The 26,004-nt window shown below is 45.9% G+C and overlaps 1 protein-coding gene across 6 annotated transcripts in view; it reads left to right on the top strand.

Annotated features, from left to right (window-relative positions):
• The window catches only part of ZNF605 (zinc finger protein 605), a 38,384-nt gene extending 14,344 nt beyond the window's left edge, over positions 1-24,040 (top strand). For 3 of the 6 annotated variants that reach the window (XM_055096449.2, XM_034934947.3, XM_057299569.1), the window contains 2 exons: positions 12,309-12,429; positions 18,298-24,040. In XM_055096449.2, the coding sequence (XP_054952424.1) occupies positions 12,309-12,429; positions 18,298-20,087 (1,911 nt within the window). In that variant the 3' untranslated portion in view covers positions 20,088-24,040. Of the gene's footprint in view, positions 1-12,308; positions 12,430-12,658; positions 12,752-16,998 lie in introns of those variants that run through there. The other 3 variants (XM_003814595.5, XM_055096452.1, XM_055096450.2) reach the window with 3 other exon arrangements.
• The last annotated feature ends 1,964 nt before the right edge of the window (positions 24,041-26,004 follow it).

Below are 26,004 nucleotides of genomic sequence, written 5' to 3'. Positions count from 1 at the left end.
AGGCAACAGCAGACCATGGCTATGACGCCATTTCAAGCAGGATGGTCGGGCCTGGAGGACTGAACATGGCCTCAGCAGTCACCTCGGCAGTTGCCATGCCAGGAAAGACGCCCCACAGCCCACTGGAGAGACAGAAGAATCTGTGTGAATCTTCTTTACCTGGCCTGAGGCATCAATTCAGGCACAGCAGAACACTGGCCAGGAAATTGAACGTGACCTGAATGTCTTCCAGGCTGAGACAGGTCCTGAGTGCAATCCCAGAGGGCACACGTGGTCCCCTAGAAACAACGAATTCACAAGGTCAGGTGCCCCAGCCGGGCACACACGCCTCAGGTTGTGAGGTTAACAGGGATCCAAGGTGGCTTCCCATCGTCGGGCCTCTGTCCAGTCTGGATCATTGGGTTTAGGCCTTGACTTCAGAGGGCCTGCCTGGGACTGAGTTCCAAACCATTCTGTTTATCCATGACATGAGTTTGTTAGTCCCACCTTATCAGAGTGTGGACAGTCTCTGGAGGAGTTCTGCACAGAGCCCAGGAGCCAAGGCAGTCCCCTGCCTCTCCTCGTCAGCACCGTGAGGAAGCCGAGGTGTGGGCTCAGCAGACGGTCCAAGTCCACAGCCGCCACAGTCCATGGAAAGGCAGCAAGAGGAGCTCTTGTGTTTGGTTTTTTAGGAGGAGGAGAAAGCTTTTAGCAGCAGGTCTGAAAAATAAAGATCATTATTATTTTTTCCCTTTCCCTGAGCCTCCCAGATGCCAGTTTTGTTTTGTTTTTCTGTTATCTGTGTGTCCCATGTAGTAATCAAAACTTAAGAACAAAATGTCTCCTGTTTTCATTCATACGTGCTGTCTGGAAAGGTTGTATACAAGAGGGACAAAATATTTTTACATAACCAAAAAGATAAATCATGTTTAAGAATTGTTGAGCACAAAATCCTGAACTTTTAAAAGGTTTAAAAATAGGTTTACATATCTCCCGTCTATTTGAGGCTTCAGAAAGGGGATGAAAGGGCCTTGCGCCATGCCCCGTGGAGTCTGAGGTGTCTGTAACTGGAGAAGAAGAGTGCGTGATGGAGGGCAGCCTGGAGAAGAAGGACGCATGATGGAGGGCAGCCTGGAGAAGGAGCGTGATGGAGGGCAGCCCGGAGAAGAGGGACGCGTGACGGAGGGCAGCCTGGAGAAGAAGGACGCGTGATGGAGGGCAGCCTGGAGAAGGACGCGTGATGGAGGGCAGCCTGGAGAAGGAGCGTGATGGAGGGCAGCCCGGAGAAGAGGGACGCGTGACGGAGGGCAGCCTGGAGAAGAAGGACGCGTGATGGAGGGCAGCCTGGAGAAGAAGGACGCGTGATGGAGGGCAGCCTGGAGAAGGAGCGTGATGGAGGGCAGCCTGGAGAAGAAGGACGCGTGACGGAGGGCAGCCCGGAGAAGAGGGACGTGTGACGGAGGGCAGCCCGGAGAAGAGGGACGCGTGACGGAGGGCAGCCCGGAGAAGAGGGACGCGTGACGGAGGGCAGCCTGGAGAAGAAGGACGCGTGACGGAGGGCAGCCTGGAGAAGAAGGACGCGTGATGGAGGGCAGCCTGCAGAAGAAGGATGCGTGATGGAGGGCAGCCTGCAGAAGAAGGATGCGTGATGGAGGGCAGCCTGGAGAAGAAGGACGCGTGATGGAGGGCAGCCTGGAGAAGGAGCGTGACGGAGGGCAGCCTGGAAAAGGGCGCGTGATGGAGGGCAGCCCGGAGAAGAAGGGTGCAAGATGGAGGGCAGCCCGGAGAAGAAGGACGCGTGATGGAGGGCAGCCTGGAGAAGAAGGACGCGTGATGGAGGGCAGCCTGGAGAAGAAGGACGCGTGATGGAGGGCAGCCTGGAGAAGAAGGACGCGTGATGGAGGGCAGCCTGGAGAAGGAGCGTGATGGAGGGCAGCCCGGAGAAGAAGGACGCGTGATGGAGGGCAGCCCGGAGAAGAGGGACGCGTGACGGAGGGCAGCCTGGAGAAGAGGGACGCGTGACGCAGCCCAGAGAAGAGGGACGCGTGACGGAGGGCAGCCCGGAGAAGAAGGACGCGTGACGGAGGGCAGCCCGGAGAAGAAGGACGCGTGATGGAGGGCAGCCTGGAGAAGAAGGACGCGTGACGGAGGGCAGCCTGGAGAAGAAGGACGCGTGACGGAGGGCAGCCTGGAGAAGAAGGACGCGTGACGGAGGGCAGCCTGGAGAAGAGGGACGCGTGACGGAGGGCAGCCTGGAGAAGAGGGACGCGTGATGGAGGGCAGCCCGGAGAAGGAGCGTGATGGAGGGCAGCCCGGAGAAGGACGCATGACGGAGGGCAGCCCGGAGAAGAGGGACGCGTGACGGAGGGCAGCCCGGAGAAGAGGGACGCGTGACGGAGGGCAGCCCGGAGAAGAGGGACGCGTGACGGAGGGCAGCCCGGAGAAGAGGGACGCGTGACGGAGGGCAGCCCGGAGAAGAGGGACGCGTGACGGAGGGCAGCCCGGAGAAGAGGGACGCGTGACGGAGGGCAGCCCGGAGAAGAGGGACGCGTGACGGAGGGCAGCCCGGAGAAGAGGGACGCGTGACGGAGGGCAGCCCGGAGAAGAGGGACGCGTGACGGAGGGCAGCCCGGAGAAGAGGGACGCGTGACGGAGGGCAGCCCGGAGAAGAAGGACGCGTGATGGAGGGCAGCCTGGAGAAGAAGGACGTGTGATGGAGGGCAGCCTGGAGAAGAAGTACGCGTGATGGAGGGCAGCCTGGAGAAGAGGGACGCGTGATGGAGGGCAGCCCGGAGAAGAAGGGTGCAAGATGGAGGGCAGCCCGGAGAAGAAGGGTGCAAGATGGAGGGCAGCCCGGAGAAGAAGGACGCGTGATGGAGGGCAGCCTGGAGAAGAAGGACGCGTGACGGAGGGCAGCCTGGAGAAGAAGGACGCGTGACGGAGGGCAGCCTGGAGAAGAAGGACGCGTGATGGAGGGCAGCCTGGAGAAGAAGGACGCGTGACGGAGGGCAGCCTGGAGAAGAAGGACGCGTGATGGAGGGCAGCCTGGAGAAGAGGGACGCGTGATGGAGGGCAGCCTGGAGAAGAAGGGTGCAAGATGGAGGGCAGCCCGGAGAAGAAGGACGCGTGATGGAGGGCAGCCTGGAGAAGAGGGACGCGTGATGGAGGGCAGCCTGGAGAAGAAGGGTGCAAGATGGAGGGCAGCCCGGAGAAGAAGGACGCGTGATGGAGGGCAGCCTGGAGAAGAAGGACGCGTGACGGAGGGCAGCCTGGAGAAGAAGGACGCGTGATGGAGGGCAGCCTGGAGAAAAAGGACGCGTGACGGAGGGCAGCCTGGAGAAGAAGGATGCATGATGGAGGGCAGCCTGGAGAAAAAGGACGCGTGACGGAGGGCAGCCTGGAGAAGGAGCGTGACGGAGGGCAGCCTGGAAAAGGGCGCGTGATAGAGGGCAGCCTGGAGAAGAAGGACGCGTGACGGAGGGCAGCCTGGAGGTGCCCGTGGGAAGTGCCCCGCGGGGAACGGCTGCGTGAGGCCTGAGGCCTCTTGCCTGAGCTGCGTAGTCCAGGCTGCGGTTATCTCGTCCCCTCCCAGCAGCCACCGAAGCTATCCGTTACAACAGTCAGTTACCCTGTTGCTCGTGAGCGATACGGTTCCTCAGACGCCCCATGATTGGGCCTACTGATGTGTAGTTTGGACTGGGGCTGTGCTCAGATGCAGTGCGCTCAGGAAACCTGAACGGGAAGCAGATCTGGTCATGTCGGGCCTGGATAGTGTGGCCCAAGTCAGTGGAATGTGTGGGGTTAGCTGGGCCAAACCACAAGGAAACAGCGAAACATTGATCTACCTGCCGAGAATGTCATGGCCGATTGACCTGGGAATCTGCCTTTGGGCGGTGCTAGCCTTGACCAGAGTCTGGAAAGCAGGACAGCTGTTTCCCGTGGTTCACCGTCTTCTGAGAGCAGAAGCAGCACACGCGGAGGCTCGGTCTAGGCCATGTCTGCATCTCTGTGGGACGTTTCTCGTGGCTCCATGAGGCGGTCAGTCACATATCTGCTTGCTCCGGAGTGGAAGACATCTTAGTCTGCATTTAGCAAGTGCAGTTGGGTGGTTGTGTTTCCTGGGTCAGCACCGGAGTCTTTTTGGTGAGCACCCGTATGGGTAACAAAATGCTTCTTAGGAGCAGAACTGATTTTTATCTAAATGTCTCGTCCTCAGGAACAGGAAACCAAATGTTCTCTGTTCTTATTTATAAGTGGGAGCAAAACACTGGGTACACGTGGACACGAAAATGGGACCAGTAGACACGGGGGACCTCAAACGTGGGGAGGGAGGGAGGGAAGAGGGAAGCCTGTTGGGTTCTGTGCTCACCACCTGGGTGACAGGATCAGTCGTACCCCAAACCTCAGCATTACGCAGTAAACCCACAAAACAAACCTGCACATGTACTCGTGAGTCTAAAGAAAAAGTTGAAATTAGTTTTTTTAAAAAAAGTCCTGTCTCCACCAGGAACCTTGTTTTACCTGCCAGTCTGAGGCTGGCCGGTGGCCTGATCCAATGGCCAGGGAACTAGCCATAGCCTGAGTTGGGTGGATTCAGTCTTCCTATGCTGCTCTGTAACGGCCCTAACTGCAGCAGTTCCCATCAGGGACTGGGGCAAAGGCTAGCAGGGGTGTACATAGATGGGACATCAGCATCAACAATACATTCAGGACTGGGGACCACATCATAGTCCTGTAGCATCCACAGTACGTTGGCTGTACACCACGTCTGTTGTGGGGAGGGCAGTTTTCCTCTATGAGGCCCACAGGGTAAAGCCTTGGTGATTGTTTATGTTTGTGCCTGAAATTTCGCACAGACCTTTTTAACCAGGAGCCAGCTTCCTCAGAGGAGTTTTAAAACATGTCCAAGTTCAAGTTCATGTCATCAACATCACAGTCAGGACAGAACGGTTCCGTCACCACACAGGAAGTCTGTGCGGCCTCTCTGTGGCCATGCATCCCTTATCCCTGGCCACCACTATCTGTTCTCTGTCACTACAGCTTTGCCTTTTCCAGAATGTCCTATAAATGGAATTATGTCGGCTAGGCACAGTGGCTCACACCTGTAATCCCAGTGTGTCCGGAATTGGTGGGTTCTTGGTCTCACTGACTTCAAGAATGAAGCCGCGGACCCTCGCGGTGAGTGTTACAGCTCTTAGGGTGGCGTGTCTGGAGTCTGTCCCTTCTGATGTTCAGATGTGTTCGGAGTTTCTTCCTTCTGGTGGGTTCTTGGTCTCACTGACTTCAAGAATGAAGCCGCGGGCCCTCGCGGTGAGTGTTACAGCTCTTAGGGTGGCGCGTCTGGAGTCTGTCCCTTCTGTTGTTCGGATGTGTTTGGAGTTTCTTCCTTCTGGTGGGTTCGTGGTCTCGCTGGCTCAGGAGTGAAGCTGCAGACCTTCGCGGTGAGTGTTACAGCTCTTAAGGCAGCGTGTCTGGAGTTGTTCGTTCCTCCCGGTGGGTTTGTGGTCTTGCTGGGCTCAGGAGTGAAGCTGCAGATCTTCGCGGTGAGTGTTACAGCTCATAAAAGCAGCGTGGACCCAAAGAGTGAGCAGTAGCAAGATTTATTGCAAAGAGCAAAAGAACAAAGCTTCCACAGTGTGGAAGGGAACCCGAGCGGGTTGCCAATGCTGGCTGGGGCAGCCTGCTTTTATTCTCTTATCTGGCCCCACCCACATCCTGCTGATTGGTAGAGCCGAGTGGCCTGTTTTGTCAGGGCGCTGATTGGTGCGTTTACAATCCCTGAGCTAGATACAAAGGTTCTCCACGTCCCCATCAGATTAGTTAGATACAGAGTTTCCACACACAGCTTCTCCAAGGCCCCACCAGAGCAGCTAGATACAGAGTGTCGATTGGTGCATTCACAAACCTTGAGCTAAACACAGGGTGCTGATTGGTGTGTTTACAAACCTTGAGCTAGATACAGAGTGCCCATTGGTGTATTTACAATCCCTGAGCTAGACATAAAGGTTCTCCACGTCCTCACCAGCAGCTAGATACAGAGTGTCGATTGGTGCACTCACAAACCTTGAGCTAAACACAGGGTGCTGATTGGTGTATTTACAATCCCTGAGCTAGATATAAAGACTCTCCACGTCCCCACCAGACTCAGGAGCCCAGCTGGCTTCACCTAGTGGATCCCGCACCGGGGCTGCAGGTGGAGCTGCCTGGCAGTCCCGCGCCGTGCGCTCGCATTCCTCAACCCTTGGATGGTCGATGGGGCTGGGCGCCGTGGAGCAGGGGGTGGTGCTCGTCGGGGAGGCTCGGGCGGCACAGGAGCCCATGGAGTGGGTGGGAGGCTCAGGCATGGCAGGCTGCAGGTCCCCAGCCCTGCCCCGCGGGGAGGCAGCTAAGGCTCGGTGAGAAATCCAGCGCAGCGCCGGTGGGCCAGCACTGCTGGGGGACTCAGTACACCCTCCGCAGCCACTGGCCCGGGTGCTAAGTCCCCCATTGCCCGGGGCCAGCAGGGCTGGCTGGCTGCTCCCAGTGCGGGGCCCACCAAGACCACGCCCACCTGGAACTCCAGCTGGCCCGCAAGCGCCGGACACAGCCCCGGTTCCCGCTCGTGCCTCTCCCTCCACACCTCCCTGCAAGCTGAGGGAGTGGGCTCTGGCCTTGGCCAGCCCAGAAAGGGGCTCCCACAGTGCAGTGGGGGACTGAAGGGCTCCTCAAATGCCACCAAAGTGGGAGCCCAGGCAGGGGAGGTGCCGAGAGCAAGCGAGGGCTCTGAGGACTGCCAGCACGCTGTCACCTCTCACCAGCACTTTGGGAGGCTGAGGCGGGCAAATCACCTGAGGTCGGGAGTTCGAGACCAGCCTGACCAACATGTAGAAACCCCGTCACTACTAAAAATACAAAAATTAGCAGGGTGTGGTGGTGTGTGCCTGTAATCCCAGCTACTCGGGAGGCTGAGGCAGGAGAATCGCTAGAACCCGGGAGGCAGAGGTTGCAGTGAGTCGAGATCGTGCCACTTCACCCCAGCCTGGGCAACAGAGTGAGATTCTGTCTCAAAAAAATAAAAAATAAAAATAAAAAAATAAATGGGATCGGCCTGGCACAGTGGCTCTTGCCTGTAATCCCAGCACTTTGGGAGGCCGAGGCAGGTGGATCACAAGGTCAGGAGATTGAGACCATCCTGGCTAACAGGGTGAAACCCCGTCTCTACTAAAAATACAAAAAGTTAGCCGGGCGTGGTGGCAAGCGCCTGTAGTCCCAGCTACTTGGGAGGCTGAGGCAGGAGAATGGCGTGAACCCAGGAGGCGGGGCTTGCCATGAGCCGAGATCGCGCCACTGCACTCCAGCCTGGGCGACAGAGCGAGACTCCATCTCAAATAAATAATAAATAAATAAATAAATAAATGGGATCACATATGTGACCTTTTGACGGTGGCATTTCTCACTCAGCATACCTTTGAGATTCATTCATATCTTATGGGTAGTTTCTTCCTTTTTCTTGGCGTGTGATTCCCTTGAATACTATCCCATGTATGGATGGGCCACAGTCTCTATCCATTCACTCGTTGAAGGACATCTTAGTTGCTTCCACTTTTTAGCAGTTTTGAATAAAGCATTCATCTGCATATAGGTTTGAATATAAATTTTCAGGTGAATGTAAGTTTTCAGTTCACTACTTGAGTAAACACCTAGGAGTGGAATTGCTGGGTTGTGTGGTAAGTCTGTGTTCAACTTTATAAGAAACTGCCAAAATGTTTTCAAAAGCTGCTGTACATTTTACATTCCCACCACAATGAATGACAGTTGCTCTTGCTCTGAGTCCTCACAGATATTTGTCAGGGGTGTGTGTGTGTGTGTGTGTCTGTGTGTGTGTGTGTTTAGTTTTAGCCTTCTAATAAGTACATAGTAGTTTTTCATTATAGTTTTAATTTGCATTCACCTTTTGACAGATATATTGAACATCTTTTCATATATTTACTTTCCATCCATACATTTTCTTTTTTTTTTTTTTTTTTTGAGACAGAGTTTCATTCTTGTCGCCCAGACTGGAGTGCAATGGCACGATTTCAGCTCACTGCAACCTCTGCCTCCTGGGTTCAAGCAATTATCCTCCCTTAGCCTCCCCAGTAGGTAGGATTACAGGTGCGTGTCACCATGCCTGGCTAATTTTTGTATTTTTAGTAGAAATGGGGTTTCACCATGTTGGCCAGGCTGGTCTTGAACTCCTGACCTCAGGTGATCCGCCTGCCTCAGCCTCCCAAAATGCTGGGATTACAGGCATGAGCCACCGCGCCCAGCCACCTTCCATATATTTTCTTTGGTGAAATGTCAAGATAGCTTGTTAATTTTTTAAATGAGGTTATTTTCTTAGTAAGAGTTCTTTATATCCTGGATATGAGTGCTTTAGCAAGTATGGAATTTGCAAATAATTTTCTCTTAGTCTGTGCCGTGCCTTCTCTTTCTCTTAACATTGTCTTTCACAGAGCAAAAGTTCTTAAATTTGAAAAAGTCCAATTTATCAAATTTTTTTCTTAAATTGATCAGGCTTTTGGTGTTGTATCTAACTCATTGCCAAACCCAAAGTCACACAGGTTTTCTTTGGTTTTCTTCTAAAAGTTTTATAGTTTTTTATGTTTAGGTCTGTGATCCATTTTGAGTTAGTTTTGATATAAGGTGTGTTGAGATCCCTTTTGCTTATGAGTATAAAATTGTTGAGACATTATTTGTCACAAAGACTGTAGAATTGCTTTTTGTACTTTTGTGAAACAATTCAGTATATTTGTAGGGGCTTATTTTTGAGTTCTGTGTTCTGTTCCATTAACTTGTGTTTTTATCCTTTCACAAATGCCATCCTGCCTTAATTACTGTGGTTGCATAGGAAGTCTTGAAATCAAGTGATGTGAGTCCTTTTATGTTTAAACTATTTTGAATATAAATGTGCCTCTTTCGTAGGCAGCATGTAGCTGGGGTTGCTTTATATTTTCCATTTCTGAGCTTTTGCTTTATTATTTCTTCTGGTCTATCTTCCAATTCACTTATTCTCTCTTTATCTTTTCCTAATCTACTCTTAAGCCCTTCCATTGACTTCTTAACTTTACTTATTATGCATTTTATCTCTAGAAGTTATATTCCATTTTTTTCAAATCTGCTTATTCATTTTTATAGTCTTCTGATTATTTTTCGTACTTTCATTAACCTCTCATTTCTTTGAATATATTAAATATATTTATTTTATATTCTGTGCTGACAGTTCAAATATCCTAAGTCTTTTATACCACTCCTGTTTGGTTTTTTTTGGTTTTTTTTGAGATGGAGTCTTGCTCTGTCGCCCAGGCTGGAGTGCAGTAGCGCCATCTCGGCTCACTGCAAGCTCCACCTCCCAGGTTCACGCCATTCTCCTGCCTCAGCCTCCCGAGTAGCTGGGACTACAGGCACCCACCACCACGCCCGGCTAATTTTTTTTTTTTTTTTTTTGAGACAGAGTCTCACTCTGTCGCCCAGGCTGGAGTCCAGTGGTACGATCTCTGCTCATTGCAACCTCCGCCTCCCGGGTTCACGCCATTCTCCTGCCTCAGCCTCCCGAGTAGCTGGGACTACAGGCGCCCACCACCATGCCCGGCTAATTTTTTTGTATTTTTAGTAGAGATGGGGTTTCACCATGTTAGCCAGGATGGTCTCGATCTCCTGACCTCGTGATCCACCTGCCTCGGCCTCCCAAAGTGCTGGGATTACAGGCATACGCCCGGTTAATTTTTGTACTTTTAGTAGAGATGGGTTTCACTATGTTGGCCGGGCTAGTCTCAAACTCCTGACCAGGTGATCTGCCCGCCTCGGCCTCCCAAAGTGCTGGGGTTACAGGCATGAGCCACCGCACCTGGATGATTTTTTTTTTATGTGTGCATTCTGGTTTCTCTTTTACTCTGTACTCATTTTTCTTGAATCTTTATTTGTGAGAATTATTTTGATCTCTTTCTCTAAATAGAATTTGCATTTGATTCTGCAGGATGCCTGAATGCATGGCCCCCTCAAAAACACTTCAGAACTCTCTGTGCTTAAGGTTTTTGCAAAACACATCTATACTGGAGTTGAGCCCACACACCCATATAAATCTAGCTTGTTATAATTCTCAGGGACAATTTTTGACCTCTTTGTGTAACACTAACATTTGAGGCAAGAAATTGATTTTCTTTGATTTTTTTTTCATTGACCCACACACAGAGCACTCCTTGTGTTCCAGCTTTATGAGGGAAAATAACCTATTAGTCCCCTATGCTTGGGCTTATTCTAAGCTTTTCTCCTTTTTCCTGTGTCCCTTGTAGCTGCTGGGACTGGAATGCTCAAATTTACCTGAGTCCAACTGAAGGCTGGCCTCTGCTTACCTCTCTAGGTTTCCACTTTCCCTTTTAAAGAGGCCAGGACCATTCCCACCGCTCCCACTCCCTCTCTTATATTCCTGAACTTTCATCCCTCAGAAAACACACTTTGTTTCCATGCCTTTGCTCATGCTGCTGCCTTGAGAGTGTCCTTTTCCTCATCCCCCTCTGTAACCAGGACTTTCTAAAGACCCTTTATAAGCCTTACTGTCTTTACAGCACCTAACCCAGTGTTGTTAAATCCAGTGTTTTTATCCCCGTTTTGTCTCTATATTCTGTAAATGCTAGTTTCATAGCCCTGTAACCTTATTCACTCTGGCCTGAAAGGTACTTGAGAATGTGATTTTTTTCTACTCATTTTTAAATTTCTAGTACCTGTTATGGTTCCTGGAATCCTTTTTTTTTTTTTTTTTTTTTAGACGGAATCTTGCTCTGTCACCAGGCTGGAGTGCAGCGGCACAATCTCAGCTCACTGCAACCTCAACCTTCTGGGTTCAAGCTATTCTCCTGTCTCAGCCTCCCGAGTAGCTGGGATTACAGGCACACACCACCACACTTGGCTGATTTTTGTATTTTTAGTAGAGATGGGGTTTTACAGTGCTGGCCAGGCTGGTCTCCAACTCCTGACCTCAGGTGATCCACCCGCCTTGGCCTCCCAAAGTGCTGAGATTTCAGGTGTGAGCCACCGCACCCAAATGGTTCCTGGAATCTTAATTGCTCAATATGTGTGTTTTGGAAGATACCTAAAATAGCTGGCCAGTTGTTCTTACTTGGGAGCAGAATCACTCCCAGAGGAAAGAGAGTGTTTTTGTCTTTGTTGTTGTTGTTTATTTATTTATTTGAGACAGAGTCTTGCTCTGTTGCCCAGGCTGCATGCAGGTGCACGATCTTGGCTCACTGCAACCTCCACCTCTCAGGTTCAAGTGATTCTCCTGCCTCAGCCTCCCTAGTAGCTGGGATTGCAGGCGCCCACCACCACCCCCAGCTAATTTGTGTGTGTGTGCATGTGTGTGTGTGTGTGTGTTTAATAGAGTTGGGGTTTCACCATGTTGGCCAGGCTGGTCTTGAATTCCTGACCTCAGGGGATCCGCCCACCTCAGCCTCCCAAAGTGCTGGGATTACAGGCGTAAGCCACCGTGCCCAGCCAGTGACTGAGAGATATTACTGTCATTAGCAGACAGAGGCCAGGCATGCTGAAGGGCTCAACTGCATGGAACAGTATTCCTTACCTAAGAATGGTTCTCAAATACTAGTGGCACCTTCTTTGAGAACCACTGTATTGTTTAAAGACAACCTATTCTGGTTTCTTGTTCAGTGGACAGGTACATGGATGAATGAATTCACAATGATAAATATTTTCAAAACATTCCTTCCTCAAGGCATAATGCAAGATTATTATGTTTATTATATTAGATTATATTGGTTATTCATTATTGTGTCACAAATTACCCCAAACCTCAAGGGCTGAAAACAACAAACATTGATCTGTTTCTGGGTTTTGGAATCTGCCAGGTACTTGCCCAGTTGGTTCTGGTTGAGGGTCTCACATGATGCAGTGATGAAGGTGTTGAGAAGGGCTGCAGCGAGGAAGGAGCTGGCTCCTCCAGGCTCACTCAGTGGCTGTTGGGAAGCCTCAGTTCCACGGCACGTGAGCTTCCACATGGCGGCCTTACAACACAGCAGCCAGACTCCTCCAGAGAGAGAGAGTGCCCAGGATAGAAGTTGCATTTCTTTCTAACCTAGTCTTGGAAGTGGCATCTCATCATGTTTCCCTGTTCTGTTCAGGACAATGAGTCAGTGAGTCCAGCCCACAGTCAAGAGGGGAGGATTATGCAAAAGCATGAATACCAGAGTCAGAGGTCACTGGGGCCGTCTTAGAGGCCACCTACCACAAATACAGAAGAAAGTATTTCACAAGACCAAATGAGAACCACTTCAGGTTTAACAGGGATTATGCTTTTCCAGATATCATTTGAGGATGTGGCTGTGGATTTCACGTTGGAGGAATGGCAGCTACTTAATCCTACTCAGAAGAACTTGTACAGAGATGTGATGTTGGAGAACTATAGCAATCTGGTTTTCTTGGGTAAGAACATTCTTATGTAACTTAGTGTATGGCCAGTAACTGGCCTGTGAGGTGTTTGTTTATTTTGGATGTAAGTTTTACATGTCAAAGATTATTTGACTTTTATACTGAATTGAAAGATTTTCATTCACTTGCTTTATTTTGCAGCCTTTATAATAAAACATTCTACATATTTAAGACTCTTAGCCCAGGCAGTTAGGTCCAAGTCCTCTGTGTTTCCAATCGACAGGTTTTCAAATTCTCAAACCTGATGCAATGTTCAAACTGGAACAACAAGATCCATGGATAATAGGTCAAGAAATCCTAAATCAGAACTTTTCAGGTGAGGAATAATCAGGTTTATGAGATACAGTGAACATTTAATCTCAGGTTTTTGATGACAGGTGGGCACTTTTAAAGTGTTGTTTATAAAACTGTGTTTAAAGTTCCTGAATCTTTAGAGTTGACTCAAGATTGGTGACATGAGTTTTAATGGATGTGCTCCATAACCTGGTCTCCACATCAGGATGTGTCTTTTCTCCATGGAGTTTATGATGAAATGTATCCCTCTTATTCAGTGGCATAGATTGGTGGCCATTTACAACCCCACTTTCTTAGTTAAGGCTCTCTTTATGAATTCATAATTTTTTTCTTCTTTTAGATAACACTGATTGCCTTTGCATTTATTTAAACTTCAAACTTTTAATTTATTATTTTTCTTCTCTTCCTCTAATTTGATATATTTCTATTTTAAAACCACAGAGAGTAGAAGATGAACCCACTGATACAGAGTGAAAATCTAGGCTGGGCGCAGTAGCTCATACTGTAATCCTCATGCTGTGGAGGTTGGGGAGAGGGCAGGGCACGACAGTCACTTAAGGCCAGGAGTTTGAGACCAACCTGCGCAACAAAGCAAGACCCCATATCTACTACTACTAATAATACCTAACAATAATAATAATAATTCAGCCAAATATGGTGGTGTGCACCTCTAGTGCCAGCTACTTGGGAGGCTGAGGTGGGAGGATTGCTTGAGCCAAGGAGCTGGAAGCTGCAGTGTGCTAGGTGTGCTAGGCAACAGAGTAAGACCCTGTCTCTAAAAACAAAAACACACACACAAAAAACCCTAATACCTTAAACATAGTAAGGAGATTTTGCTTCTTACCTTCCTCTGTACAAACTAAGGATTTTCAAGTCAGTTCCCAGTGCATCTTTCTGGTACATTTGATGTTTAACTTCTCTAAAGCTTCTCTCTCATACCATCACATAGTCAGGTGGGTTTAAGTCCCCATTACCTGCTGTGTGATATTTAATCTCCGTTTTTGTTGAAGAATCTCATGGTATGGGAACATCTTATCTCTCCACTTATTTTTCTATGCTCAAGAGTCATTATTAACTCCATTTGAGCTAGATTTGTGCTCAAGAGTCATTATTAACTCCATTTGAGCTAGATTCTTCCTCACACGCTCTTCTGAAATTTTTCTCTGCATCTGTACCTCTGATTATGGTACATTTTCCCCAGGTAGACTTCACTTTGAGCTCTTTTCTTCAACTTCAGTGAATGTTCCTTGACTCACAGCTTTCTCTGAAATCTCTATCCACGTAGCATCTATAGTATAGTAACTCAGGCCTGATGGACATTATCTGAAATTCCTAAAACAACTAGTCCTAAGATTTTTTTCCCCATAAAGAGAGATTGCCAGTAACGTAGTCTGTGTTCTCTGTGGAATTTGTGGTATGCACTTATTTGATTTTTAAAAGTTGGTTATTATGGACCCAGATAAGGAAAGGTCTTGTTTATCAGATGTCCCTTAAGTAGAAAAGTTTCCATCTAAGCGTCTACCCTGGGAAATATTTATTTAAAAAAATTTTTTGAGACAAGGTCTCACTTTGTCACGCAGGTTGGAGTACAGTGGCGCAGTCACAGCTTACTGCAGCCTTAACCTATCTGGACTCATGAGCTCCTCCCACTTCAGCCTCCCCAGTAGCTGAGACTACCACCACACCCAGCTAATTTTTAAAAATTTGGTTTTTCTGGAGAGACAGGATCTCACTATGTTGCCCAGGCTGGTCTCAAACTCTGGGTTCAAGTGATCCTCCCGCCTTGGCCTCCCCAAGTGCTGGGATTACAGGAAGAGCCATAATGCACAGCAGGGAAACTGAGATTACAGGTGTGAGCCATAATGCACAGCAGGGAAATATTTCGGGTTACAGATGTCTGGGCACCATTCCCATTGTTGTTTAGGTCTGAGTATGTGCAGTTTGGAAAAGCTGTAAAGATAGATGTTATGTTCCCCTATTAATTTAGAACCACTTCTCACGTGGAATGAGAGGAATTGAAATGAGTCATGAAATAACTTTATAGGATTTTAATTTAGAAGACAATATAAAACCATAAAATATTTAGCGATGCAGTATTTGAACATGAAGCATTTGTGTTAAAGTGCAAAATTAATTCCCAAGATTAATGATACCAAAAGGAACTATATTAGAAGCTCAATGACAAGTGAATAATATTTATCCTACCTATATTGAGAGCTTGTTATGTGCTATGCAGTGGGGGTACATTAGTGAAAAAGACAAACCTGTTCCCTACACTCATACAGTTTACATCCTACTGGGAGAGACACGAGTAAGAGGATTACCTATTTGATAAGTACTATGAAGGAAAGAAATAAAGAGGGTATTTGTTGGTGTGCCATCAGAATGACATTTTGGTGGGTGTGACATGGTGGCTCATGCCTGTAATCCCAGTGCTTTGGGAGGCCAAGACAGGAGTATTGCTTGAGGCTGGGAGTTGCAGGCCCACCTGGGCAACATAGCAAGACCCCATCTCTACAAGAAGGATATTAAAAATTAGCCAGGTATGCTGGCACACACCTACAGTCTCAGCTACTTGTGTGACTGAGGCAGAAGGATCACTTGAGCCTGGGAGTTTGCAGCTGCAGTGAGGTATGACCCTACCTCGTCACTCCTTGGGCGACACAGTGATAGCCTGTCTCTAAAAAATCACCAAATACTACTTTTAAGCCTGTACGTAAACTACTTTATTATTGTTTATCATTTAATCCATTAATTTGGATAGACATATTTATTTATTTATTTATTTATTTTGAGACGGAGTCTCGCTCTGTTGCCACGCTGGAGTGCAGTGGCACGATCTCAGCTCACTACAACCTCCGACTCCCGGGTTCAAGCGATTCTCCTGCCTCAGCCTCCCAAGTAGCTGGGATTACAGGCGCACACCACCACGCCCAGCTATTTGTTGTATTTTTAGTAGAAATGGGGTTTCACCATGTTGGCCAGGCTGGTCTCGATCCCTTGACCTCGTGATCTGCCTGCCTCGGCCTCCCAAAGTGCTGGGATTACAGACGTGAGCCACCGCACCCGGCCTGGATAGACATATTTTTAATCTCATCTTGATTTGATTTTAATTTAAAAGTATTGTTTTTCTTTTTTCCCACATCTTATAAAACAATTTTCTGTAAACTCTTCAAGTGGATCTCGCACTTGTCTACATATGACTCTTGCTTTTGATCTTCAAACTTCTTTGCATAGTCTTTTTCATCTCAATGAATAGTATTATCATCTTTGTTTATGCCCGAAACACTGAGTCTTTCTTTAATTTTCCATATCAGCAGTTGTGCTTCCTCTGAAATTCTATTTTCTTTTTGAGATGGGGTCTCACTCAGTCACGCAGGCTGACGTGCAGTGGGCTCACTCTCATCTCACACCACCTCCTCCCACCTCAGCCTCCCAAGTAGCTGGGACTACAGGTGTGCACCACCACACCTGGCTAATTTTTGTATTTGGGTAGAGATGGGGTTTCACCATGTTGGCCAGGCTGGTCTTGAACTCCTGGGTTCAAGTGATCCACCCACCTCAGCCCCCTGAAGTGCTGGGATTCCAGGCATCAGTCACCGCAGCCAGCCTGCTTCATCTGAAATTCTGATATCTGAGAATTAGATGAGGCTTTTTCTTCCCTAGAAAAGAGTAGTTTTGGGGGTTTTTTGTTTTCTTTTGTTTTGTTTTGTTTTTGAGCCTGTGTCTCACTCTGTCTCCTAGGCTGGAGTGCAGTGATGCAGTTATGGCTCACTGCAACCTCAACCTCTCAGGCTCTAGTGATCCACCCCCTCTGCCTCACAAGTAGCTGGGACTTCACGTGTGCACCACCATACATGGCTAATTTTAGAAAAAATAAATTTGAAGGGACAGTTTCTCCATATGTTGCCCAGGCTGGTCTCAAACTCCTGGGCTCAAGCAGTCCTCCCACCTCAGCCTCCCAAAGTGCTGGGATTGTTGTTGTGAGCTGCCACCAGGCCCAGCCTCATTTTATATTTGAGACCATGCCAGATCTTTTCATCTCGCAGAGTACTTCCTGAGAATATTACCCCACAATTGCTAGTAAATAATATCATCAAAAAGTCAAGTAAATAAACCTTTAAAATATGCAATAAATGGTCTTGTAGAAATCACAAACAATTGTACTTATTGGATGAAAATATCTGTTCTACTATTATAAAAAATTATTGTGGTTAGGAGTAATTTCCAGTGATAGCATTACATATACATAAAATATGTACTTTACAGATCCGATTAAAGGAGGATGAATGTGAAGAAGTTGAATAGAAGTGTTGATACTGAGCTCTGGAGAACTCTTGGATAATTCCAAGAGGAAGTTTTACTGATGATGGTGAAGTTATTGATATCAGTGATTTAAGTAATGATCCCGAATAAGAATATTTTATAAATGCAATAATAGTACAAAAAAAAGTTTCTTATCTTTCAGGTGTAAAGTTGATATTGTACATTTATTCTGCATTATATCCCTTACTTTTTCTATTATACCATTCAACAATATATACTAATGTTGCATTTTTATGTTTTTAATATTCACATTCTTAACTATATTACCTCACTTCTTCTCTGATCTTCTGATACTAAGTTCTGGACACATAGTAGATAATCATAGATTATTGTCAAAAAAGTAAACTAATCACTTCAGTATTTGATTGGAAATTGCTCCAGGCTCTTTCATCTCATGATCACTGTTCTTTGAGTATATTTAATATTTCCTTATTTAAAAGTTCATGTATTTAGCCAGGTGTGGTGGCTCACGCCTGTAATCCCAGCACTTTGGGAGGCCGAGGCGGGCGGATCATGAGGTCAGGAGATCGAGACCATCCTGGCTAACATGGTGAAACCCCATCTCTACTAAAAATACAAAAATTAGCCAAGTGTGATGGCGCACACCTGTAGTCTCAGCTACTCAGGAGGCTGAGGCAGGGGAAACGCTTGAACCCGGGAGGTGGAGGTTGCGGTGAGCTGAGGTCGCACCACTGCACTCCAGCGTGGTGACAGAGCAAAACTCCCTCTAAAAAAAAAATAAGGCTGGGCGCAGTGGCTCACACCTGTAATCCCAGCACTTTGGGAGGCTGAGGCGGGTGGATCACGAGGTCAAGAGATCGAGACCATCCTGGCTAACATGGTGAAACCCCATCTCTACTAAAAATACAAAAAGTAGCCAGGTGTGGTGGCACATGCCTGTAATTCCAGCTACTCGGGAGGCTGAGGCAGGAGAATTGCTTGAACCCGGGAGGCAGAGGTTGCAGTGAGCCAAGATCACGCCACTGCACTCCAGCCTGGTGACAGCACGAGACTCCATCTCAAAAATATATATGTAAACAGTAAAAATAAAAGTTCATGTATTTAAACATTTGTAACTTAAAAGTTCATTTTCATTTCTGTTAAAATTGTCAATGCCCAATAAGTACACATTATTTGAGGGAATTTTAAAAACTGGGATTATGGCGCCACTTCAGAAGCTTTATGCAATAAGCATAATAATTGAAGGAATTACACAGTATGGTTCATTTTTTCTCTTTTTAGAAGTCTGGCTAGATAATCCCAAAATGTGGCTCCGAGATAATCAAGACAACCTTAAAAGTATGGAGAGAGGCCATAAATATGATGTTTTTGGAAAAATATTTAATTCAAGCATAAACATTGTTCATGTAGGAATGAGATCCCATAAATGTGGCACAGGAGAAAAAAGTTTGAAATGTCCTTTTGATTTGCTTATTCCAAAAAATAATTGTGAAAGAAAGAAAATTGATGAACTCAATAAGAAATTATTGTTCTGTATCAAACCTGACAGAACCCATGGTGGAATAAAATACTGTGATTGCAATACATGTAGAAAATCCAGCAACAAGGAGCCATGGCTCACTGCTAATCATATAACACACACAGGAGTCTATTTATGCATGGAATGTGGCAGATTTTTTAACAAGAAGTCACAACTTGTTATACACCAGAGAACTCATACAGGAGAGAAGCCCTATCAATGCAGTGAGTGTGGAAAAGCCTTTTCACAGAAGTCACTGCTCACTGTTCATCAAAGAACTCACTCAGGAGAAAAACCGCATGGGTGCAGCGAATGTCAGAAAGCTTTTAGTAGGAAGTCACTCCTCATTTTACATCAGAGAATTCATACTGGAGAGAAGCCGTATGGATGCAGTGAATGTGGAAAAGCCTTCAGTAGGAAGTCGCAGCTTAAAAGACATCAGATAACTCACACAATAGAGAAACCCTACAGTTGCAGTGAGTGTGGGAAAGCATTCTCCCAGAAATTAAAACTCATCACACATCAGAGAACGCACACAGGAGAGAAACCCTATACATGTAGTCACTGTGGAAAAGCCTTCTTTTGGAAGTCGCAGCTTATTACTCATCAGAGGACCCACACAGGGAAGAAACCTTACGCATGTAGTGAGTGTCAAAAAGCCTTCAGCAGGAACTCACTTCTCATTAGGCATCAGAGGATTCATACAGGAGAGAAGCCCTACGAATGCAACGAATGTGGTGAAGCCTTCATCAGAAAACCACAGCTGATTAAACATCAGATAACTCACACAGGAGAGAAGAACTATCGATGCAGTGATTGTGAAGAGGCCTTCTTTAAGAAGTCAGAGTTAATAAGACATCAAAAAATTCACTTAGGAGAGAAACCATATGGATGCATTCAATGTGGGAAAACCTTCTTTGGGAAGTCCCAGCTCCTAACGCATCACAGAACACACACTGGGGAGAAGCCTTATGAATGCAGTGAGTGTGGGAAGGCCTTCACCCAGAAGTCAAGCCTGATATCACATCAGAGAACACATACAGGTGAGAAACCCTATGAATGCAGTGAATGCAGGAAAACCTTCAGTGAGAAGTCAAGTCTCATTCATCATCAGAGAACCCATACTGGAGAAAAGCCCTTTGAATGTAGTGAATGTAGGAAAGCTTTTGCCTGGAAGCCACAGCTTCTTAGGCATCAGAGAATTCATACAGGGGAGAAACCCTATGAATGCAGTGAATGTGGGAAAGCATTTGTTCAGAAAGTGCAGCTCATTAAGCATCAAAGAAATCACACAGGAGAGAAAACCTATGGATGCAGCGATTGTGCAAAAGCTTTCTTTGAGAAGGCACAGCTCATTATACATCAGAGAATTCATACAGGAGAGAGACCATATAAATGTGGTGAATGTGGGAAATCTTTCACAAGAAAGTCACACCTTATGAGGCATCAGAGGATTCATACAGGAGATAAATACTATGGATGCAATGAGTGTGGGACCACCTTCAACAGGAAGTCGCAGCTTATGATACATCAGAGAAATCATATAATATAAAAATCATGACTTTGGCGAATGCAGAAAGGTTGCTATCAAATGTCATGCTTTTTGACACTTTTGAGGATGCATATGGGAGAGAAACCCTATTGAGGCAGTGACTGTTGAAAAAGCTTGAATTGAGGAGTCAAGAGTCACTAAGCAGAATTTAGAAAGAGAAGTTTTTAAAAAGCAAACAGTGTAAAAAAAGTCATCTCCCAGAAGACACTACTCGTTACATATTGGATGACTCATTGAGGTGAAAACCTTATTAGTGTTGTGATAGTAGAGAAGCTTTTAGTCAAAAGTCAGTTTATTAAATGTTTAGAAGACCTAAACAGGAAGAAAATTCTATTGTTTTTTATAACAAAGTGGAAGATTTCAAGAAAGGACAACTCACTGTACACTTGAGAATAATACCTACAGAGGTTCATACTGAAGAGTAGTCTCAATAATGTAAAGAATTTGACAAGCATGATGCTATTGAAATAGTTCTGTAAGGAAGTGGTGTTCTTTATACATCAATTATTACAAAAAGCAGTGAATTGTAAGTGTGAGGTGTGTTTACTTAGATGTGAAGAGTTCTCCTGTCTGCTGTGATGGAATAACAAGGGTCAGATTTCCTCTCCTGCCTTAAACAACTAGAAGCTATACAATACGTATAATAGGTAATGGTTTTTAGACATAGGACAAGCACAGGTTTGTGATCCTCAGGAGACTGCAGACAGAGTGAGGTGAGCACCATGGTTTCTCAGCCTGCCCCCGCACGGCAGTTCCTAGGCTGCAGTTCACGGCAGTTCCTAGGCTGCAGTTCAGGGAAGGGAAACAATAAATCTCGCTGAATTGAAGAGACAGGACTGGCAGTTGGGGAGGCCACAGCAGCTAGAATTTCCAGGGGAAAGTACTGGAGAGATGGGATCCTCCTAGATACAGGGCTCAAGAAGTCTGCTGGGAGTCCCCCTGAGTCCTTTGACTTAGTACTGACTTGCACTGAGGCCAGGAAAAGAAGCACTGGAAAGCAGCAGGCTGAACAATTCCTGGAACTCATGCAGGGCTGAGAATAGTTTATGTTCTCAGCAGCCAGAGTGGAAACAGAGTGGAAACACATGGAGCATCAGGTAGAATTCTCAGAAAGGTTTTGTTTTAGTAGTGCAGCTAATTAACTCCAGATTAAAAGCTACTCTGGACCTATAGTGTCTGGCATCCAAAAAAACTAATCTGTTATGCAAAGAAGCAATAAAATATGACTTATAACCAGGAGAAAAATCAGTAGAAACCCAGAAAAGACAGAGGTGATGGAATTAGTAGACAAGGATATTAAAAGAGCTATTGTAAATATAAAGTAGAGGAAAACATAAGGTTGATGAAACCTGAGATATAAGAGATATTTTTAATGGCCCAAATGGAACTTCTAGGGATGAAATCAACTTCTGATTTTGTTAAAATCCCGAGTGGAGAGATTAGATACAGAAAAAGAAAAAAAAATCAATGATGAACTTGAAGAGTAAGAATAAAAACTATCAAAGTGATATACAGAGAGAAAAAAAGACTTAGAGAAAGAGAATAGGAAAACCGTTACAGTAGTGTAATATATGTGTAACTGGAGTCCCAGAAGGAGAGGAGAAAATGAAGAGGCATGAAGAAGTATTTGAATAAATAATGGCTAAAGATTTTCCAAATCTGATGAAAACAATACCCCCACATATTCAAGAAGCTCAAATGACCTGAAGTAGAATAAACATAATTTATATCACAGCAGTGCACCTCAGAGTCACATTCATGAAAAGCACTGATAAACAGAATACTTTTAAAACACCTTGAGAAAAAAAGATAATACATACACATGAACAAAGAATGGCAGCATATTTCTGGTGAGAACTATGCAAGCTGTAAGACAATGGAGTATTATCTCTAAATTCCTTAATGAAATAAACAACAAACCCTGCAACCTAGAATTCTGTTACTGTCAAAAACGTTTTCAAAAATGAAGGCAAAATAAAGACTGTTTCAGACAAACTAAATCAAAGGTAATTTTATTACCTGTAGACCTGTCTTCGGGAAACATTAAAGGATGTTTGAGGGCAGCAGGAAAATAATACAAAACTTAAGTTTGGGTCTGTACAAAGGAATGAAGTTCTGAAAATGGTGAATATGGGGGTAAATATAAAAGATATTTCTCTCTTTTTAAAATCTTTTTAAAAGGGAATTGGCTGCTTAAAGCCAAAGTAATGATAACGTATTTGGAGTTTATTTAGAAGTAAAGTGTGATGATGATAACACTTAAGTGTGAATTTTTAAATATAGTTGAGTAGACTGCATCATCTGAGTCAGAAGCCTATTCCTTCAGGGCTCGGGGTAGCTTGAATTTGTAGCAGGCACATGACAGAAATTGTATGTATTGTGGATCTGCATGTGTGCTGAGTATTCCCTATTTCTTCGATCCCTTTTCCCCCATTTTCTGCTCTGCTCCCCCCTGAGGCTGTCTTCTAGAGACTGGGGTTTCTTCATAGGTTTGAACAGTGGGAGATACCAGAGGTGGGAGGAGAAAAAGTTATTTATTACCGTCCCCTTCCTCCTGCCTGGACCATGGTTTAAGGTAGCTTCTGTGTTCCCGTAAGGATACAGCTTCCTTTGGGAAGCCCCATCTATGGCTGTAGATCTCTCGGTTTCAGTTGACACCATTCCCTCTCCATGATCTTCAGACTTAACTAATACTGGGTGCTTCCCCAACCCACTGGTTGGGTGTCTTTAATTGTGAACACATATTTGTAAATAGTGCCTTTATTAATTGTTCTTGAGTTAATATTTTGAGTGTGCCACTTATTTTCTGTGCCATCTGTTAAATGATGAGCATTTAATAAAATTGTGATAATCAGTTATCAGTACAAGTGCCTCATAGTGCATAGGCTGAAATGTCTCAAGATTCCCCACACTACATATCAGTATTTTCTATCTGTATCTGGACAATGCAGTAGAAATTATAACAAATACAAAGTTCTTTGTGCTTTTCTGCTGCATATGTCAGTGGCTCTGGAGATTGTTACCATCTGCTACATATATAAATAGACTTGCAGTTATTACTAAGCTCCTCTTCAGTAATAGAAAGACTTACGAAGTCTTTTACTACCTCTGGGTTAGCCAAACAACCTTCAAAAAGCATTGTTATTTAGGTTAAATATCCGTGGACAAGAAACAAGATAATCAGTTACTGAGTGAAGAAAGACGGGAATGATGTCCCATACTTCCCAGCTCTCTAAAGTGTTATGCTGTACAATTAAAATACCCCTGACCCATCATCTGCTACCATTCGTTGTTCGTTGTGGATAATTCATGTAATCTCTAACCTGTGGGCAAGTCTTTACCCTTCAGTAGTCAAGATTACGTTAGAGACTTCGTCCACGAATCCACACCACCTTTCCCATCAGTTCTCACCAGAAATATGCTGCCAAAAAGAAAATCAGCTTTTCTAAGATCAAGCCGGAGTTGCTTCTCTTACAACCTTACGGCGCTAATGCATTAAGTTGAAGTCGACTGCCAAAGAGGCCCAGCAGAGGGCAGCACCCCCGTCATGTTTTGAATTTCTCCCTTAGGAATTTTGCCTGCCTTTGTCTTCTGTCCACCAGGCCTTCTCTCCAGCTGGACACAAATCTCCTTTGAAGGGAAATAATTGCCGTTAGGCTTCACAGTAGTGCTTTTTCCTTTCACTCGGATTTGCATTTTAACCTGCATTTTGAAGATCTTTATACATGTTTTCTATTTCCGACAATGCCAGGAGGCTTCATTGACGTTGTAGTCTGTGTTAATAAACTTGTGTATCACTCTGCTCTGATCTTTTAGGAACTAACTTGCAAATGAAATGAATATGTTGGGACTTTGGCATAATTTGAATATAGCATTGTGAGTTGTGATTGTCTCTTCCTAATTGTGCTGTTAATAACCTGTGTATGAGAATAAAATGGTTTCCACCATCAGGATTCTCCCATGCCCCCCTTTATTTTGCCATAGACTAAAGGGGAAAGGCCATTCTCACTCTCCTTACCTTAGAAAATTTTATTTGCCTCATGATGACTGTCTGCCGCTTAGAAGTAGACAATATAAAATCTCATCACTATTTCACAAGAATAAAATTCAAATCAGTTATATCCAAAGTAACTTTTCAACTGGGGGTGGTGTCTCACACCTGTAATCCCAGTGCTTGGGGAGGCCAAATTGGGAGGACCGCTTGAGCCCAGGCGTTTGAGACCAGCTGGACAACATAGCAAGACTCATCTCTACAAAAAAAATTTTTAATTAGCCATGAGAGGCTGGGTGCAGTGACGCAAGCCTGTAATCCCAGCACTTTGGGAGGCCGAGGTGGGTGGATCACCTGAGTTCAGGAGTTCGCGACCAGCCTGAATAACATGGTGAAACCCCGTCTCTACTAAATACAAAAAAATTAGCCGGGCATGGTGGCACATGCCTGTAATCCGAGCTACTTGGGAGGCTGAGACAAGAGAATCACCTGTACCTGGGAGGAGGAGGTTGCACTGAGCCGAGATCACGGCATTGCACTCCAGTCTGGGCAACAAGAACAAAAGTCCATCTCAAAAAAAAAAAATTAGCCATGATGGTGCATGTCTGTAATCCCAGCTACTTGGGAAGCTGAGGCAGAAGGGTCACTTGAGCCCAGGAGTTCAAGGCTGCAGTGAGCCATGATGGGGCCACTGCATTCCAGCCTGAGTGACAGAGTGAAACCTTGCCTCTTAAATGAATAAAAATAAAGTAAGCTTTCTTCAACAAGTTTTCTTCCAACGCCACACACTCCATCACCATATTAATTTAAATTATTTAGTATGTAGCAGATTTACTTTGAGACCAAATCTGTGAAGTTGGTGATGATATTTAATAATTCTTTATTTCCCTTATGGGATCTTTGCAACTTAGAACACAATTATTACTCATTGTATCCAGGTCATTTAACATCTTGTCAGAATGCTAACATTAAATAAACCAGGCCAGGCGCGGTGGCTCACGCCTGTAATCCCAGCACTTTGGGAGGCTGAGGCGGGTGGATCACTAGGTCAGGAGATCGAGACCAACCTGGCTAACACGGTGAAACCCCGTCTCTACTAAAAATACAAAAAATTAGCCAGGTGAGGTGGCCAGCACCTGTAGTCCCAGCTACTCAGGAGGCTGAGGCAGGAGAATGGCGTGAACCTGGGAGGTGGAGCTTGCAGTGAGCCAAGATCACACCACTGCACTCCAGCCTGGGTGATAGAGCGAGGCTCTGTCTCAAAAAAATAAATAAATCAGGCGCTGGGCGCGGTGGCTCACACCTGTAATCATAACACTTTGGGAGGCTAAGGCAGGCAGATCACAAGGTCAGGAGTTCGAGACCAGCCTGGCTAATATGGTGAAACCCCATCTCTACTAAAAATGCAAAAATTAGCTGGGCTTGGTGGCACGTGTGTAGTCCCAGCTACTCCGGAGGCTGAGTCAGGAGAATCGCTTGAACCCAGGAAGCCGATGTTGCAGTGAGCTGAGATCACACCACTGCACTCCAGCCTGGGTGACAGAGCGAGACTCCATCACAAAAAAAAAAAAAACAGGGAACACCAAACTTATTTAGTGATACCTAAATCTCGAAATGTGCACAGCAAAAAGAACGTAGCTATCGAGGCATTCACTGTTAAGATGAAAAGAAATGTAAGTGAAGGGACATTTATAACTTGAAGTTCTCATTTAAGAATTACTGGCCAGGGCCGGGCATGGTGGCTCATGCCTGTAATCTCAGCACTTTGGGAGGCCAAGATGGGTGGATCACGAGGTCAGGAGATTGAGACCATCCTGGCTAACAAGGTGAAACCCCGTCTCTACTAAAAATACAAAAAATTAGCCGCGCGTGGTGGCGGGCGCCTGTAGTCCCAGCTACTCAGGAGGCTGGGGCAAGAGAATGGCA

Source organism: Pan paniscus, chromosome 10 (genome assembly GCF_029289425.2).
Source record: "Pan paniscus chromosome 10, NHGRI_mPanPan1-v2.0_pri, whole genome shotgun sequence".
Lineage (NCBI taxonomy): Eukaryota > Metazoa > Chordata > Mammalia > Primates > Hominidae > Pan > Pan paniscus.
Note: the sequence above shows the minus strand (reverse complement) of the source record. Positions and strands in the feature narration are given on the sequence as shown.